The 19,239-nt window shown below is 39.7% G+C and overlaps 1 protein-coding gene and 1 long non-coding RNA gene across 8 annotated transcripts; one reads left to right on the forward strand and one right to left on the reverse strand.

Annotated features, from left to right (window-relative positions):
• Positions 1-246: 246 nt before the first annotated feature.
• Positions 247-6,914, forward strand: LOC115950563. Of its 7 annotated transcripts, XR_004083081.1 has the most exons (6): positions 247-594; positions 1,412-1,572; positions 1,907-2,192; positions 2,362-2,463; positions 4,346-4,436; positions 6,522-6,914. It is a non-coding gene; the product is annotated as an uncharacterized LOC115950563 (long non-coding RNA). The 7 variants fall into 7 exon arrangements; XR_004083075.1 differs by having other exon boundaries at positions 1,890-2,463; XR_004083076.1 differs by having other exon boundaries at positions 1,907-2,463.
• An 8,340-nt stretch (positions 6,915-15,254) lies between these two features.
• LOC115950044 lies at positions 15,255-17,786 on the reverse strand. Its single transcript, XM_031067296.1, has 3 exons — positions 17,248-17,786; positions 16,506-17,181; positions 15,255-15,455 (listed from the first exon to the last, which is right to left on the reverse strand). Exons 1-3 carry the CDS (start codon positions 17,784-17,786, stop codon positions 15,255-15,257), a joined length of 1,416 nt encoding a protein of 471 aa, XP_030923156.1.
• Positions 17,787-19,239: the final 1,453 nt, after the last annotated feature.

The raw sequence follows: 19,239 nt of genomic DNA on the forward strand, positions 1-19,239 counted from the left end.
ATGATAGCAGAAGCCTTTAAAGAGGTGCTGCCACTTTAGGAAAAATGACCTTTCTAATACTATATATAATAGCAGAAGCCTTTAAGGAGTTGCTTAGGAAAAATGACTCTTAAAATGTTGCCACGTTAATGTTAAAAAGGATAAATTACATTGTCTGACAATACTACAGCATCGTTTAAAAACCACACTTTATAAATAAAAAAGTCAACCGGTTAAAATACGATTTACATGGAGATAGAAATAGAGAGAGGGTTTCATCAAAAAAAAAAAAGAAATAGAGAGAGGGGATGAGGGCGGGGACACGGAGAAAGAAACAGAGAAAGAGGCACAGTTCCTAAGGCGTCAAGAGAAAGAGAGTTCATTGTGCATTACAATCAAGAGGGAAAGATAGTAGAGTTCGTCGGAACCATTCACTGAACAGCAAAAACAATCCCCTTCACTCCATATTCGGAAGGTACGCATTGAATTTTTCTGGAACTTCTTACCGGCGAAGAGAGAAATATCTAAGGCTGGCCACCACCATCAGTTTCCCCATCACCGTCCGATCCTTGCCAGATTTAGACCACCAGATCGCCAGAACCAACATCGACAATGGTACATTTTTTTTCTCAATTTTGTGGGTTTGGGTATAAAACGTTACTTTTAATTGAGTTTTTTTGTTGGGTAGGTTTAGATTTGATTTGTTTTTGTTTTGGGTTTTTGGATTCTCTATCAAAATGTTTGTTTTCTCAATTTTAGATATTTGCTTTTGTTTTTGTTTTTTGTTTGTTTTTTTAGATTACAGAAATCACTAAAATATTGATTTTAGTTTGGGTACTCCTGTTTCTAATCTTAACGAAATCGTTGGGATTAAATAAGTATATGATTGAATGTTGCATTGATATTTATTTTAGGTTTTTTGCTGTATACCCATAACCAGTAAAGTTTTTGTTTTTTGTTTTTTTGTTTTTTTTTCCTTCTCTTTTTCAAATCTGGGGATTAAATATCATTTAGGTTTGAATTTTTTGGTTGGATTGCTTTAGATTTAGTTATTTGAGTTAAAAACTTAAAATGCAATCGAAACTCGAAAGGCTTGAGATACAGAGATAGGAGAGACAGAGTTCGTAGGGCACCAAGAGATAAATATTTAAGGCCGGTCATAACCATCCGTTCCCTTGCTAGACTTAGGCCACCAGAACCACAATCACAAAGAGAAACTGTTTGAGAGAGACTCAAAGTTCTAAGGAAAAAAAATAAGTTCTCATTCTTATTTTTCAGATTTGTATATTCATTTTTTTTTTGTTAATGCTATTGTTTAAATAATGTGGCAAGTCCATCCAAACCTGATCTCCTCCTTTTCTTTTATCAAATTTCTATTTTTTTCTTTTCAATTTCCCATAATTTTCATTTACTCCTCATTCTGTCACGAAAGGGGAGAAGAATTTAGAAATTTCTCTGCAAGCATTGCAAATGATTGATATTCAAGACTCACCAAATTTGGGGAACTACAGATTTTTTGGTATCTCCTTTCCTGTCAATAAAAAATGGCCCAAGAGAAGATTACCCATTTTCCAATAATACAGAAACAAAGTGGTAAGTTTATCTCCTACTCTTCCTCTTCTCTTAAAGATTACTCTTTTTCTCTATTTTTGAAACCCATATTCCAAAGGGTCTGCTATTTCTTTCCCAGTATAAACCCGTATAATTCACAAATTTTTCAGAAGATGGATGATCATGAAAGTGAGTAAATAATAGAAATTCAAGAATCAACAGTATTAAAATTGTTTGCAAAATATAAGATACATCCAGCTAGAACTAATCAATGCAACAACCATAGGAATTTAAAAGGTGTTCTTTATTGGTCGTGTCATTGCATGCTTAGTATTTTAAAATTTTTAATCCACTGGTAGCTTCTGATTTGGCATAGGATTCTTCTGCATTGTCAAGGATACTTGGACACAACCTGTATTTGGGGTCTATTCTTCTTATAGTGACCTAAGCCAGTCTTCAATCGGCCAAAACTTTGAAACAAACACATTCTTAGTTGGTGGCTTCATATTTTGTGGATCTTAAAGATTTGGTCGAGTGGTGGGTTAACTTTTATCTGTCCTAAAGAGCTAAATTTTGGGTACAAGAATGCTATTTCCTGGCAGCAAAAGAAGAGGTCCAGGTCCTTCCTAACAACATGCTCTTTGGTGGTACTTAAGTGTAAGGTTTGTCAGAGTGGTCGAGAATTTTTTTAAAGTTATTTCCGTAATCTCACTTTAATAGCAACAACTGGATAAATCTTATTTCTTGCTGCCAGAGTGGTTAACAATTGCACATGGCCTAAATGGGTGTTAATTTGAATGCTATGTGATTAAAGTTCATTAAAATTTATAGTTATGACAACTGGAAAAGTTAAGGAAGTATTCAATCTGACTCAGGAGCATACTAGAGTGAGATGACAAGACAAAAGGTTGCTGAACAACCTTGAGAAAACATGTAAGAATCTACAACCTATTAATATTTTGTGTAAGATCTACTTTCGACGGGTTTAAAAATCTGCACCTATTACAAAGAATACAATTTTTGTCTGGTGTAAAATCAATATTTTTCATTAACGCTATGTTAGATACCTACTTGATTCTTTTTTTTGTTCTTGATTTAGTTTTGGTTGATTGGATGAGGTTTGATCCTTCAGTAATTTCAGATTTTGTTTGTTCATTTCTCCAATGCATTTTACTCAATGATTATTTCTGTGTGTGAAAGAATCCTTTTTTGTAAATAGATCAACTGTTTCTCTGATGTCATATGGCAATTTGCTATTTTTTTGGAACCTGTTTTGTGGTGGTTGAGTTTTGGAGTTGGTTAGCTAAATCTTATTTGCTAATACAATGTCAGTTGTGCCTTTTCTCTGCATGTAATTTGGTCTTTGCATTATGTGGGAGGCATGTCTTTATATAAAATAAGCTAGATTACTTATGAAACCAATGCTTTCTCAGCGTCCTAATTTTTCACAAAGTTTGTCAGTGTCATATGAAAATTATAAGCACTGCAACATTGCTATTTTTTTCCCCTAATGACCAAAAGTGAAGTGCAAATTCAGTGTGCAAAAAAAGGGAAAAATCATAACCAGCCTGGGATTCTGCTTTCAGAGATTTAAAGTCAGTTTGGTGTGATCCTCAATAGTCAAGTACTCTTTGTAAGCCTTTTGTTATTTTGCTATTGAATTGTTAACATTCTAATGTAGGTTTAGACAAATGGCTATCTACTTAAGTTGGTCTCAAAGCTTAAGCAAACAATGATTTTATTTGCATTTGCATCCCTTAATGATCATTTGAAGTAAAGAACAACATGAATTTCCTAAACAAGTGTAGAAAGATCACATGCTAGATAGAACTAGACAGAAGGTATACCAGTTGCAAGGAACTTTAGTCATTTTATATTCTTCAATAGATGGGGAAATTCAAACATTGCAACTGTGTACTAGAGATTGAGAAAGAGTGGCAACAGGAGAACTTACAAATTGTAATTTAAGGTTTTAAACTTACCTTATCTGATTTAATATAATTCCACCTGTTCTTTAAAAGAATTGAATCAATAAAACTTTCAGAAATTGTTGTTTCCTTTGAGACAAGAGTTTAATAATATGAACAATTTTGAAGAAACCTTTACTCTTTTGCTATGGAATTGTTGTTTTAAATTTTAATACATTATCCTTTCTTATTTATCCATTTTTATGAATTTAGTTTCTTGCTCTTTTCATATTTGGTGCATCTTAATTTGTTATAATATTTTGCTATCTTGGAGAGTTAGTCATGTTATTCAAGTGTGTTCCACTAGAGTCACTACGTACTTCCTCATGTTTGTAAGATTTCAACTTTGTCCTTCTTATTATATGTATTTTAAAATTTTATGAATTGACATTTAATGGGATTTTTCTCTTTAGTTAAATATGGATGATAGAAAAAGTTTAAGCAAACGTGAAGATGAGAGACATACTTAGGTTTATGGTGACCGATTGTTTCAACAATTGCATGTTGGTGCACATACAAGTATAAAAGAAAATTGACTTATGTGGGTGAGGTGTAACCAGTGAATATTACAAAGGTGATTGTAGGTATTTTAAATTAATTATTGTTACTTTTTTTTTCCTTTATGATTTATATGTATAAATATAACCAAGCTAAAATATTACATTCACTTTTTTTGTGTATAACTATAACAAAGCCATCTTAGAATATTTATCATATCATGTTCACTTTTAATTTGTTTTTCTTATTTATTGGATTTTCCTTGGTCAAGATTGAACTTGCATTATGTAAGCTTTTCTAGGTTTAGGAATATTTTTTATATTGGCTGATGATATTTTTGATATGTTTAGCCGATGAAGAAATTACGAGATTAAACGCAATGTTCAAAGGCATGATTGTTGACAACTTTGGGCTTACAAGATTTAGAGATGAAGCATGAAGGTATTAATTATTATTTTTGGATAAGTGCATTTCTTTATTTCTATTACTTATATGTATTGTTGTATTATGCATTTTGTATTATTTAAACTAACAACAAAACACACTTACTGATTTCTTTATAAACTGTATACTATAATGCATTCGTTGAATATTATAAATGTTATTTTGAACTTTGAATATGATGCAAGAAATCTACTTGAGAAAAATAATTTGTTTCCATTGCTTTCAGTTTTTCACTTTGTTTGCGATTTAAGGTTATAGTAACAACAGATGCTTTGTGATTTTTTAACAGTTTTGAAATTGAAGAGAGAAACAAATTAGAGAAAAAGATGTAATTTTGGATCTAAGTCTATCCAAGTTGCATGGGCAAATATATCTGATGTATAGATATAGATTCCTAGCTTATTGTAGAGAAGATTGATACAATTTATATTTACTATGATTGATTGAACCATTTTCATTTAATATCTATTGATTGTAATTATTAAAAAACATTGTCCAAGACATTATGGGCTTGTTTGGTACATCAACTTAAACGCATGTTTTCAGTTTTTAAACAACATTACACGTATTTTCACACACTTTTTCACCTACACATATTTCCAAAAAAAATGAAAACTGTTGTTTAAACACATGTATCAAACAGGCCCTATGTGTATACTACCCTGTTTCTTAAGTTATTCTCAAAGTGTTTTTTTTGGATATCTGTGTGTGTGTGTGTGTGTATATATATATATATATAAGTATTATTTGTGTGGTGTTTTTGTAAATAACTTTTAAGTTGATTGTCTTAAAATGATCCTGTGCATTGCGCGGGTTAAATGCTAGTTTATATAGTTTCCAAAGCAATATAAGTGTAACTTCTTTTTTTATTTTTATTTTTTTAATAAGTGAAAGTATTTTTTTTAACATATTGTTTTATTATGAGTTTTGATTATTTTAACTTGCAAGAAAATAATAGTTTAGCTTACAAAGAAATTGATAAGATCTTATATAAATTATAGATTAGCTTTCAATAACCAGTATACATAAAATTGTACACTCATCAAGCTAAAAAACTACATGATGAAGAAGAAACTAAAATATACCAATTTAGTTGGAGGATTGTTACTTGACTGATTAATAAACTCAATGTTCCAAAATCAGACTCAGCAATTTCTTTAGATTCAAAATAAAAAACATATAGCTTCACTCCTACCTCCTAAGCAAGTTCACAAATAATGTCACAATAAGCATGTTGTTGACAACAATAAATCTTTGATGTATGTTTTCTAATAATGAAGACTTTACAGTCATCAATCAAATACAATTAGATCATGGTAATCTTCTCCAAAAATTTCTAACTCCATCAACTCCTCTGCCTTTGGAACTGACTTAACTAAATCCTCCAGAGATGAAACCACATTTAGCAATCCAAAGCACAATCTTCAGAAATATCTTATCCCCTTTCTACTGGAATCCCATATTGCTAAACATGAAAACTATCTTCACCATCCTATCTGGGTTTAACTTTTTAGTTTCAAAAATTTCCAAGAGTAGATCAAAAACCTTTTGAAAATCTATGTTACCATCAGTAGGAATATAAAAAGAAGTCATCTTATATTTAAAGTGATTTTGAAGTGAAGCTTGATTAAAATAACTTAAGCTAACTATCAACATGCAATAGAGATTCCATATTAATTTGAAGAAGGGAATAAGACTTATAACAATGAGTTTTCTATCATTGAGCCTTCTTTTACCACCTTTATTGTAGTAGCAACTGTTCGAAAATATGGCTAAATAAACAAGTTTTGATTCAACAATACAAACCCTAAAAAATTAGCAATGACAAAAATAAATAAATAGAGTTAGAAAGATCTCATAAACTATAGAATCACGTAAAATGCGTTGTCTTTAAAGGTTGATTCGTGCCACCCGGAGTAGAACTTGGTGTGAATGGCTCTCTAGGCCGAACAACCTCCCAAGATTAGACTATAGTAATTTCTTCAAGTTGATCACACACTCAAGCAAGAAGAACTAGGAACAACCTTACTCTTGCCTTTTCTTTCCTTAAAACAAAATATTGAAGCTGAAACTTTTGTGCAGCAAAACAGAGCAAAGACAGAGGGGATATGCGGCTGGAGAAGAGGAAGAAAAAATGATATATGAATAGTGTGTGTTGTAGGGTTTATATGCTAACTAAAGGAAGATAAGTGGGCTAACTAAAGGACAAGTCCTCCAACGGCTACTGTGCAGATTTGATGCCCAACGGGCTATTAATTAAATGCCTAACGGGCTGCTGAGATGCTCACCAACGGACATAACAAAATTAAATCAAATTTGGGCTAAAAGAAAGTAAGGGAAAAGGTGAGGCCCAAGAATGATGTAACAAACCCAAACCCAAACCCAAGCCCAAGCCCAAGCCCAAGAATGATGTACACCCTGCAAAGCTTTGGTATGATCGCTAATTATGTATTCCATCTTAGTCTTTTCAAATCATTCTTTTTCAAATAATAACTTAAAGGTGGGTACATATGTTGCGCATATTATGATAAGTAATTAATCCAACAATTGGCTTGGGGAAGGATTAATTCCAAAAATACAATAAGGGAGTGTTGTAGAATGTTAACAGACCTCAAACATATATGAGTGAAAGTTAAAGCCTCCTTCAATAATTTGTAATATATTATAATCTTTGATCATTTAAGCATTAACAAAATTAATGAATGTAGCAGCAAACTATAATGGCCATTTATAATTGGCATGTATTATAATCTTAGGTAATTTAACAATTCAGCCAAAGAAAAATTGGTTTAACTTAACAATATAATAGCTGTAGTAATTTGCAGCTAATAAAGTAGTCACTGGAAAGAACATTTACCTGATGCAATAGAGACTTCCTTACTATGGTTATTTGTACAATTTAACATTTATTTTGTGCTGGATCAAATGTCATTAGCTAATTCTAGAAAGTATGACATGAAGGAATCTAGAAATAAAGGAATTAACTGCATGCTACAAAGAACAAATTTAAGAACTATACTAATTTGTAGCGGGTCCTAATCAAGTGAATGTTAAGATGCATGCACTTCTGCCAGTAAGCTAATATCTATATTTGCATGATCAATAAAGGTTTTCCTTGTGTATTAAAATAACACAAAAAAGGCCAAACAAACAACTAAAGTACATGCAAAATAATTTTGAATTAAAAGTTTTCCTAACAACATTTATTTGAAACTAAAAAGTAAATTAAATATTTGATACTTGTAACTTGATCATATTTTATTGGGTGAATGAAGCTTACTCTCTTCCCTTGGTATCCCTATCACATAGGATTAAAAATTCTTAGGTTAGCTAGCATTTATTATTCTTAGAACTGGTCTAATATTTTCCAACAGCTTCACTCTCAGTCATCACAATCCAAACTTTGGTGCAATATGAGTTAGTTTTGGGTATTTTGGTTGAGTTGGTTTTGAGACAAAAACCCAAAGACCCAAAACACAAATCTAACCCAAAAAACTTAAATAAAAACCAAACCAACCAAAATACCCAAAACTAACTCATATTTCTTAGTTCATAACTAGATCAAAGGAAAAAATATATGGTAGATTTTCAGAAAACAAATACAATATATGAAGAAGAAAAAAGTATACTGACCTTTAAAATATACTGTTGCAGAGATGAACTGGGGCAGAGAATGAACAGAGGAAATTTTAAGCCCTCAAACGTGTTTTTGCTTTTAATCGTGTGGGCAACATAGTAAATGGATAAAATATAAAGCCCTCAAATGGTGCAACGTGCAGTATTTATCTTTAAAATCAAAACCAAATGTAACCCAAATACCTAAATAAAAATCAATCCAACCAAATTTCTCAAAACTAATTCATATTTCATACCTAGATCTAAGAAAGAAAGGGAAAAAAATTACCAGTGGTAATTCTCTCTCTATCTCCGTATCTCAATTCCTACATGCACCTTTAGATTACCGGTGCTGGTTTTGGTGGTCTTAAGTCTGGCGAGGGAATGGACGGTGACAGGAAAATGATGGTGATGGTCAGCCGTATGAACTCTGTCTCCTTCTCCATCTCTGTATCACAATTTTTTTTTTTTTAGTATTGCAAGCCTTTTTTTTTTTTAAAAATTTTATTTTAACCAGTTATTTATTTTTATACTCAGAAACTATCAAACAGTGTTAAGATTGTGAAACAATATAATTTATCATTTTTTAATTGTAAACGTGGCTAAAAGTTAGATGGACATTTTTCTTACATGGCAACACCTCCTTAATTGTAGGGAAAGGCTTTTGTTATTATATATAGTATATGATATATATATATATATATATATTAGAGAGAAACAAGAAAAGGTCCCAACACCATCTTCACCATACTTTTCCTTGGTATAGTGCAACCTCTCCCCTCTCTCTCAAACTTAATTTGTCCGATCTTGCTCGTTCTAATCGCTCAAGTCGTATTTACAATCCCAAAATTCATGGTGCGTTAATCGTTAATTAGAAACCAATGTTGATTTGCATGAGCCATACAACAAGAGTTGGAGGAGTTTCAGGTTGAGTTGGGCATTTCTTCCTCCCTCAGTGATGGGACTAGGACTGGGACTGGGCCTGAGACTAAAACTCAACTAGAGAGTTCTTCTTGTATTGAAGTTTCTAAGAATAATAATAATATTAAGATATTATTCAAAAGCAAGGTTTTTAAACCTGGACCGGACCATACAGTCCGACTGCGTTAACCATAAACCTCTCACAAACACGGTTCTTTTAGTCTTAAGAATCGGTCTATGTCAAAAAAGCAGGGAATCGTTCGAATTGCGGTCCAACCGCACGATTCTGAGAACTGTGTTCAGACTGCTTCTCATGGTTCCCTACTTCCCTTTGAATCTGAACCTAAAAACAAAAAAAGAACATAGAAAAACAAGCTTTAAATTTTGCTCCCTTCAAACTCATGGTCCTTTTTTCAGCTAATATGGATAACTTTGGACTTTTTTCAAATTTGGAACCAAAGAATTGGTAAGAAAAAAATAATAATAAACAGGGAAGAAGAAGACGACTAAGCAGGGGCTGCACCAAGTACTTGAAGCAGCAAGTTGCCCACACAAGTCACCGGTCACGCTTCATCCTTTGCTATTGTTTCTCCTCATTCTTTTTCTTCTTCTTCTCCTTCTCTTTCTTTTGTCCGTCTCCACTTTCTCTCTTTTAGTTTTTGTATTATTATTTTTATTTGTGTTTTTCCAAAGCCCCTCCACGTGATTACATTGGAAATGTAGAAGAGTTTCAGCCATTCATTTTTTTCACCTTCCCAACGTGATGTGACAACTATCTTAATTCTTAATTACTTTTGATAGAGAAGCGGAAAATAATTCCCATCTCCAGCTCGTCCAACGGGCTCGTCCAGAGCCTACAACGCAGGATTGATCCCAGAGTTTATCCAGAAGAGGAAGAAGCGTCCATGAATAATAGCACCACTCCATAAACTGTCCTCCATGAGGCATGATCGTCCATTAGGTTCGTCCATGAACAATCGATAGATATCTTTGGACGAACCAAATCGTCCTATGCTAGACAGACGGAAGCTCAACACTTAGACTTTCAACAAACCCTTCGAATAAGTTAACTTCCATTAGCGGTTACAATTTTATATCCGTTGAGGTAGTTAACTCCGGAGTTGTTGGTTTCCACAAATCCTGGAACGGTTATTGGACAAGTAACCGTCCCAGGCTCCCTATATAAGGGACCGGTCTGAACCCGACAAAGGGAAGATTCTCACTCAGACAATTTTCCAAAATACTTGGAACTTCCTTCTCTACAAAACTAACTTCTCCATCGGAGGGGGTTCGACCGGTCTTCTCCGGTCTCCTCTTTGATTGCGTTTCCTTCCTTGCAGGCCATCAACCGTTTCGATAGCCCACCGAAACCAGGCCATCCACCTTACTGATTCGGAGCGATATCAGTTGGCGCCGTCTGTGGGAAGCGAAGGTTGTTTTGCGACTTTCTTTTCCGCGACAAAGGGTTAGGATGGTCAGGACCAGGTCGAGGGCTACTAGCCCTAGCCGTCAGGGAAGCAGAGGCGCTTCAAGTGATCCCCAGCGTGATCGCCAATCTGCACCAGTCATGCAGACGTCATCCGTTCAGAATATGCAATCCATGGCGGCTGCAATGGCGGAATTGACTCGCCAAAACCAGGAGTTAAGGATGGAGATCAGTCAGAGAAGACAGACACGTGAGGAACACGCAGGACAGACACAAGGCAATGGTGACAAAGAGAATACTGAGGTTGGAAGCCAGTTTAGAAGCACCACTTCACGGGTAGTGCCACACTTGAAAGAGGAGATGGACCAAATGAAGAAAGTCATGGAGGAGATGAAGGAGAACATGAGGAGAACTAATCCTATAGAGGATTTGGTCCACAGAACAGATTCTCCTTTTACGGCTTCCATCAATGGCCACCCCTTACCATCAAAGTTCAAACTGCCTTCCCTGGACTCGTATGATGGGACGCGTGACCCCTTTGATCACATTGCAACATTCAAGACGACAATGCACCTCCAAGGGGTCCCTGATGAAATCATGTGTCGAGCCTTCCCTACCACCCTTAAAGGCCCGGCACGAGTTTGGTTCAGTAAAATCCCCCCAAGTTCCGTAAGTTCTTTCGAAGAGTTAAGCAAATTGTTTGTTAACAATTTCATCGGGGGACAGAGGCACAAGCGCTCTTCGTCCAGCTTACTGACCATAGAACAAGGGGAGAACGAAAGCCTGCGGTCATTCATCACTCGCTTCAACAGGGAAGCCCTTAGCGTGGACGAGGTGGACGACAAGCTTCTACTGGCAGCCTTTCACAATGGGATTAATTCGGATTTATTTATCCACAAGCTATACGAGAAGGAGCCGCAAACCATGGCCGAGCTCGTCCATTCGGCTCAGAACTTCATGAATGCAGAAGATGCAATCATAGCCAAGAAGAGGAAAAGAGCTGAGAGGATGGAAGCGCACCCAGCTCGACACTCAGAACAAGCCCCTCGTCCAAAGAAGGGACGGACGGAAGATAGAAAGGAACGAGATGGCAGGAAGACAGGTCCCATGGGAAGAAGCCAGAACTATACGCCCCTGAACGCTCCACTTAATCAGGTGCTCATGCAAATCAAAGACGATCCTTCTTTAAAATGGCCAGAGACATTACTATGTGCCCTTTGGCATTCGTCCGTCCACTCAAATGCCTTCCTGAGGACTTTAAAGAAAGGTAAACACTTATCTGTGGCTTTCGAAACAAACCTGTTCAAGGCGGCAACTCGTCCTGTGAGGGATTGGACTTCTTTGATATTCTTCGGTGGCTCCATGTTCAATATAGCCTGGATCTTGTCCGGATTTGCCTCAATTCCTCTTTGCGAGACCATGAACCCCAGAAACTTTCCCGACGATACTCCGAATGCACACTTGCTTGGGTTTAACTTCATCTTATATCGCCGAAGTGTTTCAAAGGTTTCCTGTAGGTCGTCTAGATGGCTTCCCCCGTCTATGCTCTTCACAAGCATGTCGTCGACATAAACCTCCACATTCCGTCCTATTTGTGGACGAAACATATGATTCACTAACCTTTGATAAGTTGCCCCTGCGTTCTTCAAGCCGAAGGGCATCACTTTGTAGCAAAACAAGCCTTGGCTGGTGATGAAGGAAGTCTTTTCCTGATCGGCTTCATCCATCTTGATCTGATTATATCCTGAGAAGGCATCCATGAAGCTCAGCAACTGATGGCCAGCAGTAGAGTCCACCAATTGATCAATGCGTGGCAGAGGATAACTATCCTTGGGACATGCTTTGTTCAAGTCAGTGAAATCTACACACATTCTCCACTTTCCATTAGCTTTCTTCACCATCACCACATTGGCTAACCAGTCCGGGTAATAGACTTCCTTAATGAACTTTGCCGTGGTTAGTTTTTGAACCTCTTCCTTGATTGCCTTGTCCCTCTCGGGAGCGAATACCCTCTTCTTCTGACGGATAGGCTTAAAAAAGGGGTATACATTCAATCGATGAGTGATCACACTTGGGTCGATTCCTGGCATGTCGTCATGACTCCATGCAAAAACGTCAATACTTTTTCTCAGGAACTGGATGAGGTCTTCTCTTGCCTTCTCCTTCATACCTGTTCCAATTCTGGTAAATTTCTCAGGATCATCTTCTTGCAAAAGAACATCTTCCAACACTTCCGTGGGCTCTGCAATAACTCTTCTCTCCTCGATGCTCATTGTCTGCATCTGTTCGTCCAAAGCCATCATGGCTAAGTAGCATTCTCTAGCTGCCAACTGATCTCCTTGTGCTTGTCCTATCCCGTACTCCGTAGGGAATTTGACTGATAGATGGTAGGTTGAGGTTATCGCCTTCCAACTATTAAGAGTGGGTCTTCCGATGATGGCATTGTATGAAGAAGTACAGTCTACCACAAGGAAATTGACTTCCCTGGTTATCTGTTGCGGGTATGACCCTACCACCACTGGTAATGTAATGGTACCCACGGGCTGCACCTTCATTCCTCCAAATCCTATCAGCGGTGAGCATACTGGACGAAGTTGATCTCGTCCAAGCCTCATCTGTTGGAAGGCGGGGTAGTACAATATGTCTGCTGAACTTCCATTATCAACTAACACTCTTCTGGTTGTATAATCTGCAATGAGCAGTGTAATAACGATCGCATCGTCATGCGGGTGATGGATCCTCTCAGCATCTTCATCGGTGAAGGAAATGGTTGGCTCGTCCATTAATCTCGTCCTTGGTGGTCGTCCAGAGAGCTGGACATTTTGTACCGCTTTGAGATACGTCTTCTTCGATTTGGAAGATCGCCCCATCAGGTTCCCTCCAACGATAATCCTTATCTCTCCAAGTGGGGGCCGGGATGATTCCTCCATTTTGCCTTTCAGCTTCTCATCTGTACGATCCCTTCCAACAAAGTGCTTCAACTTTCCTTGCCTGATAAGGTTCTCAATTTGCTGTTTTAGGTCATAACACTCATCCGTGTCATGCCCATGGTCCCTGTGAAAGCGACAATATTTGTTCTTATTGCACTTGTTGGGATCCCCTTTCATCTTCTCTGGCCATTTTAAAGAAGGATCGTCTTTGATTTGCATGAGCACCTGATTAAGTGGAGCGTTCAGGGGCGTATAGTTCTGGCTTCTTCCCATGGGACCTGTCTTCCTGCCATCTCGTTCCTTTCTATCTTCCGTCCGTCCCTTCTTTGGACGAGGGGCTTGTTCTGAGTGTCGAGCTGGGTGCGCTTCCATCCTCTCAGCTCTTTTCCTCTTCTTGGCTATGATTGCATCTTCTGCATTCATGAAGTTCTGAGCCGAATGGACGAGCTCGGCCATGGTTTGCGGCTCCTTCTCGTATAGCTTGTGGATAAATAAATCCGAATTAATCCCATTGTGGAAGGCTGCCAGTAGAAGCTTGTCGTCCACCTCGTCCACGCTAAGGGCTTCCCTGTTGAAGCGAGTGATGAATGACCGTAGGCTTTCGTTCTCCCCTTGTTCTATGGTCAGTAAGCTGGACGAAGAGCGCTTGTGCCTCTGTCCCCCGATGAAATTGTTAACAAACAATTTGCTTAACTCTTCGAAAGAACTTACGGAACTTGGGGGGATTTTACTGAACCAAACTCGTGCCGGGCCTTTAAGGGTAGTAGGGAAGGCTCGACACATGATTTCATCAGGGACCCCTTGGAGGTGCATTGTCGTCTTGAATGTTGCAATGTGATCAAAGGGGTCACGCGTCCCATCATACGAGTCCAGGGAAGGCAGTTTGAACTTTGATGGTAAGGGGTGGCCATTGATGGAAGCCGTAAAAGGAGAATCTGTTCTGTGGACCAAATCCTCTATAGGATTAGTTCTCCTCATGTTCTCCTTCATCTCCTCCATGACTTTCTTCATTTGGTCCATCTCCTCTTTCAAGTGTGGCACTACCCGTGAAGTGGTGCCTCTAAACTGGCTTCCAACCTCAGTATTCTCTTTGTCACCATGGCCTTGTGTCTGTCCTGCGTGATCCTCACGTGTCTGTCTTCTCTGACTGATCTCCATCCTTAACTCCTGGTTTTGGCGAGTCAATTCCGCCATTGCAGCCGCCATGGATTGCATATTCTGAACGGATGACGTCTGCATGATTGGTGCAGATTGGCGATCACGCTGGGGATCACTTGAAGCGCCTCTGCTTCCCTGACGGCCAGGGCTAGTAGCCCTCGACCTGGTCCTGACCATCCTAACCCTTTGTCGCGGAAAAGAAAGTCGCAAAACAACCTTCGGTTTCCCACAGACGGCGCCAACTGATATCGCTCCGAATCAGTAAGGTGGATGGCCTGGCTTTGGTGGGCTATCGAAACGGTTGATGGCCTGCAAGGAAGGAAACGCAATCAAAGAGGAGACCGGAGAAGACCGGTCGAACCCCCTCCGATGGAGAAGTTAGTTTTGTAGAGAAGGAAGTTCCAAGTATTTTGGAAAATTGTCTGAGTGAGAATCTTCCATGACAAGTATTGTGTCTGCTTCTACAGATTTGGCCAGTTCCAACCCCTTTAAAAGGGCTTCATACTCCACTTCATTGTTAGTAGTCTGGTATTGCAGACGGGCCTTGTATTTCAATTTGTCCCCTTCCGGCGACTGCAAAACAACTCCTATTCCTCCAGCATATAATGTAGATGATCCATCTACATGGATGACCCATTTGTTGTACTCTCCTTCCCCCAGGTCTTCGTAACTTGGAGTGAACTCTGCGATGAAATCTACTAAGGCTTGAGCCTTTATTGCATTTCTCGGTTGGTACCGAATGTCGAATTCGCTAAGTTCAACTGCCTACTGAATCAGTCGTCCTGCGGCTTCCAACTTGTTCATTGCCTTCTTAAGCGGATGGTCCGTCATGACATTGATGACATGAACTTGGAAGTAATGTCTCAACTTCCTAGAAGCCGTTATCAGCGCAAAAGCCAATTTCTCCATGAGCGGATATCTTCCCTCTGCTCCTCTGAGTGCCCGGCTAGTGTAGTACACCGGTTTCTGTATTTTCCCCTATTCTCTGATTAAAGCTGAACTTACGGCGTGTGGGGACACCGCTTAAGTATAAGTACAGTTCTTCTCCTTGCACGGATGGACTTAATAATGGGGCAGTTGTGAGATAGTCCTTCAGGTCTTGGAAGGCCCTTTGGCATTCGTCCGTCCATTCAAATGCCTTCCTGAGGACTTTAAAGAAAGGTAAACACTTATCTGTGGCTTTCGAAACAAACCTGTTCAAGGCGGCAACTCGTCCTGTGAGGGATTGGACTTCTTTGATATTCTTCGGTGGCTCCATGTTCAATATAGCCTGGATCTTGTCCGGATTTGCCTCGTCCAAGGACACTGGTGAAGAGTCAGCACTTATTGATGGTACTTCCTGAGGTGCTCAACATTCCAAGGGTGTTCCAGCCTCCGCCCATCCAAAGCTTCCAAATAGTAGGATCCTTGCCTTTTGCAGTTGATAACCCTATAAGGTCCTTCCCAATTTGGGCCAAGTTTCCCGTAGGCCGGGTTTCTTGTTGCCAAGGTAACCCTCTTCAAGACGAGATCCCTGATGTTGAAACGCCTAGGCTTCACCATAGCGTCATATTGTCTTGCCATTAGATTTTTGTACCTTGCTGTCCTCTGCTCTGCATCCATCCTGACCTCGTCCATAAGGTCAAGGTTAAGACGGAGCTGTTCCTCGTTTTCTTCAGCTTGATACTTCCTCACCCTGTGGCTCGTCATGTGTACTTCTGCTGGTATAACTGCCTCGCTTCCGTAGGCTAGTTTAAAAGGAGTCTCTCCTGTTGGAGTTCTCGCTGTCGTTCTATAAGCCCATAAAACACCTGGTAATTCATCCGGCCATATTCCCTTTGCCCCTTCGAGCCGAGTCTTGATGATCTTCAGCAAGGATCGGTTCGCTACTTCTGCCTGGCCATTGGCCTGTGGGTGGGAAGGTGAGGAGTAATGGTTCTTCATTCCAAGCTGTTCACAAAATTCCCTGAAGGGTGTATTGTCAAACTGTCGTCCATTGTCAGACACTAGTACTCTAGGTACTCCGAATCTGCATACAATGTTCTTCCAGACGAAGTTCTTGACATTCTGCTGCGTAATTTTGGCTAAGGGTTCGGCTTCCACCCATTTTGTGAAGTAATCTATTCCCACCACCAGAAACTTCATTTGCCGAGTTCCAGTCGGAAAGGGCCCCAAAATGTCTAGTCCCCATTGCGCGAAAGGCCAAGGGGCCATCATTGGCGTGAGATATTCTGCTGGTTGTCTGGGAATGTTGCTGAAGCGTTGACATTGATCACATACTTTGACATATGCTTTAGCATCAGCTTGGATGGTTGGCCAATAGAACCCGCTACGGATGACTTTATGGACGAGTGATCTGGCTCCTGAATGGTTCCCGCATGCTCCTTCGTGAACCTCCCTCAACATGTAATTCGCTTCGTCTGGGGCCAAACATCTTAAGAGAGGCTGGGAAAAACCTCTCTTGTATAACACCTCGTCCATAAGCACATACCTGGCTGACTTGACCTTGAGCTTCCTAGCTTCGTCCTTCTCTTCTGGAAGCCTTCCGTCCTTTAAGTAGGACACTATTGGGGTCATCCAATTTTCTTCTCCCTCTATCTGCATCAGTTCTGGAAGGTCTATACTTGGCATGTAGTATACACCATCTATATCGTCCAACGCCTCATTCGCAGATGCTTCCTTCGCCAGAGTATCTGCCTCTACATTCTCTTCCCTTGGGATTTGAACAAAATCTGCTTTTTTGAATTTCTTCACAAGGCGTACTACCTTCCTTAGATACTTCTTCATTCTGTCTTCCTTGGCTTCATATGTTCCATTGACTTGGCCTATGACCAGTTGAGAATCTCCCATGACAAGTATTGTGTCTGCTTCTACAGATTTGGCCAGTTCCAACCCCTTTAAAAGGGCTTCATACTCCACTTCATTGTTAGTAGTCTGGTATTGCAGACGGGCCTTGTATTTCAATTTGTCCCCTTCCGGCGACTGCAAAACAACTCCTATTCCTCCAGCATATAATGTAGATGATCCATCTACATGGATGACCCATTTGTTGTACTCTCCTTCCCCCAGGTCTTCGTAACTTGGAGTGAACTCTGCGATGAAATCTGCTAAGGCTTGAGCCTTTATTGCATTTCTCGGTTGGTACCGAATGTCGAATTCGCTAAGTTCAACTGCCCACTGAATCAGTCGTCCTGCGGCTTCCAACTTGTTCATTGCCTTCTTAAGCGGATGGTCCGTCATGACATTGATGACATGAACTTGGAAGTAATGTCTCAACTTCCTAGAAGCCGTTATCAGCGCAAAAGCCAATTTCTCCATGAGCGGATATCTTCCCTCTGCTCCTCTGAGTGCCCGGCTAGTGTAGTACACCGGTTTCTGTATTTTCCCCTCTTCTCTGATTAAAGCTGAACTTACGGCGTGTGGGGACACCGCTAAGTATAAGTACAGTTCTTCTCCTTGCACGGATGGACTTAATAATGGGGCAGTTGTGAGATAGTCCTTCAGGTAACCCTATAAAGAAGGATCCTTCCAGAACTGATGCAGATAGAGGGAGAAGAAAATTGGATGACCCCAATAGTGTCCTACTTAAAGGACGGAAGGCTTCCAGAAGAGAAGGACGAAGCTAGGAAGCTCAAGGTCAAGTCAGCCAGGTATGTGCTTATGGACGAGGTGTTATACAAGAGAGGTTTTTCCCAGCCTCTCTTAAGATGTTTGGCCCCAGACGAAGCGAATTACATGTTGAGGGAGGTTCACGAAGGAGCATGCGGGAACCATTCAGGAGCCAGATCACTCGTCCATAAAGTCATCCGTAGCGGGTTCTATTGGCCAACCATCCAAGCTGATGCTAAAGCATATGTCAAAGTATGTGATCAATGTCAACGCTTCAGCAACATTCCCAGACAACCAGCAGAATATCTCACGCCAATGATGGCCCCTTGGCCTTTCGCGCAATGGGGACTAGACATTTTGGGGCCCTTTCCGACTGGAACTTGGCAAATGAAGTTTCTGGTGGTGGGAATAGATTACTTCACAAAATGGGTGGAAGCCGAACCCTTAGCCAAAATTACGCAGCAGAATGTCAAGAATTTCGTCTGGAAGAACATTGTATGCAGATTCGGAGTACCTAGAGTACTAGTGTCTGACAATGGACGACAGTTTGACAATACACCCTTCAGGGAATTTTGTGAACAGCTTGGAATGAAGAACCATTACTCCTCACCTTCCCACCCACAGGCCAATGGCCAGGCAGAAGTAGCGAACCGATCCTTGCTGAAGATCATCAAGACTCGGCTCGAAGGGGCAAAGGGAATATGGCCGGATGAATTACCAGGTGTTTTATGGGCTTATAGAACGACAGCGAGAACTCCAACAGGAGAGACTCCTTTTAAACTAGCCTACGGAAGCGAGGCAGTTATACCAGCAGAAGTACACATGACGAGCCACAGGGTGAGGAAGTATCAAGCTGAAGAAAACGAGGAACAGCTCCGTCTTAACCTTGACCTTATGGACGAGGTCAGGATGGATGCAGAGCAGAGGACAGCAAGGTACAAAAATCTAATGGCAAGACAATATGACGCTATGGTGAAGCCTAGGCGTTTCAACATAGGGGATCTCGTCTTGAAGAGGGTTACCTTGGCAACAAGAAACCCGGCCTACGGGAAACTTGGCCCAAATTGGGAAGGACCTTATAGGGTTATCAACTGCAAAAGGCAAGGATCCTACTATTTGGAAGCTTTGGATGGGCGGAGGCTGGAACACCCTTGGAATGTTG

Source organism: Quercus lobata, chromosome 6 (assembly GCF_001633185.2).
Source record: "Quercus lobata isolate SW786 chromosome 6, ValleyOak3.0 Primary Assembly, whole genome shotgun sequence".
Classification (NCBI taxonomy): domain Eukaryota; kingdom Viridiplantae; phylum Streptophyta; class Magnoliopsida; order Fagales; family Fagaceae; genus Quercus; species Quercus lobata.

Excerpts from the sequence above, each read along its gene's own strand:
- LOC115950044 (XM_031067296.1), bottom strand. The coding sequence starts at position 17,786 with ATGGAGAAATTGGCTTTTGCGCTGATAACGGCTTCTAGGAAGTTGAGA. Across the intron at positions 17,182-17,247 it reads AAGGAAGACAGAATGAAGAA|GGAAGAGAATGTAGAGGCAG; the intron begins GTATCTAAGGAA and ends TCAAATCCCAAG. Across the intron at positions 15,456-16,505 it reads ACTTCGTCTGGAAGAACATT|AAACCGGTGTACTACACTAG; the intron begins GTATGCAGATTC and ends GGGAAAATACAG.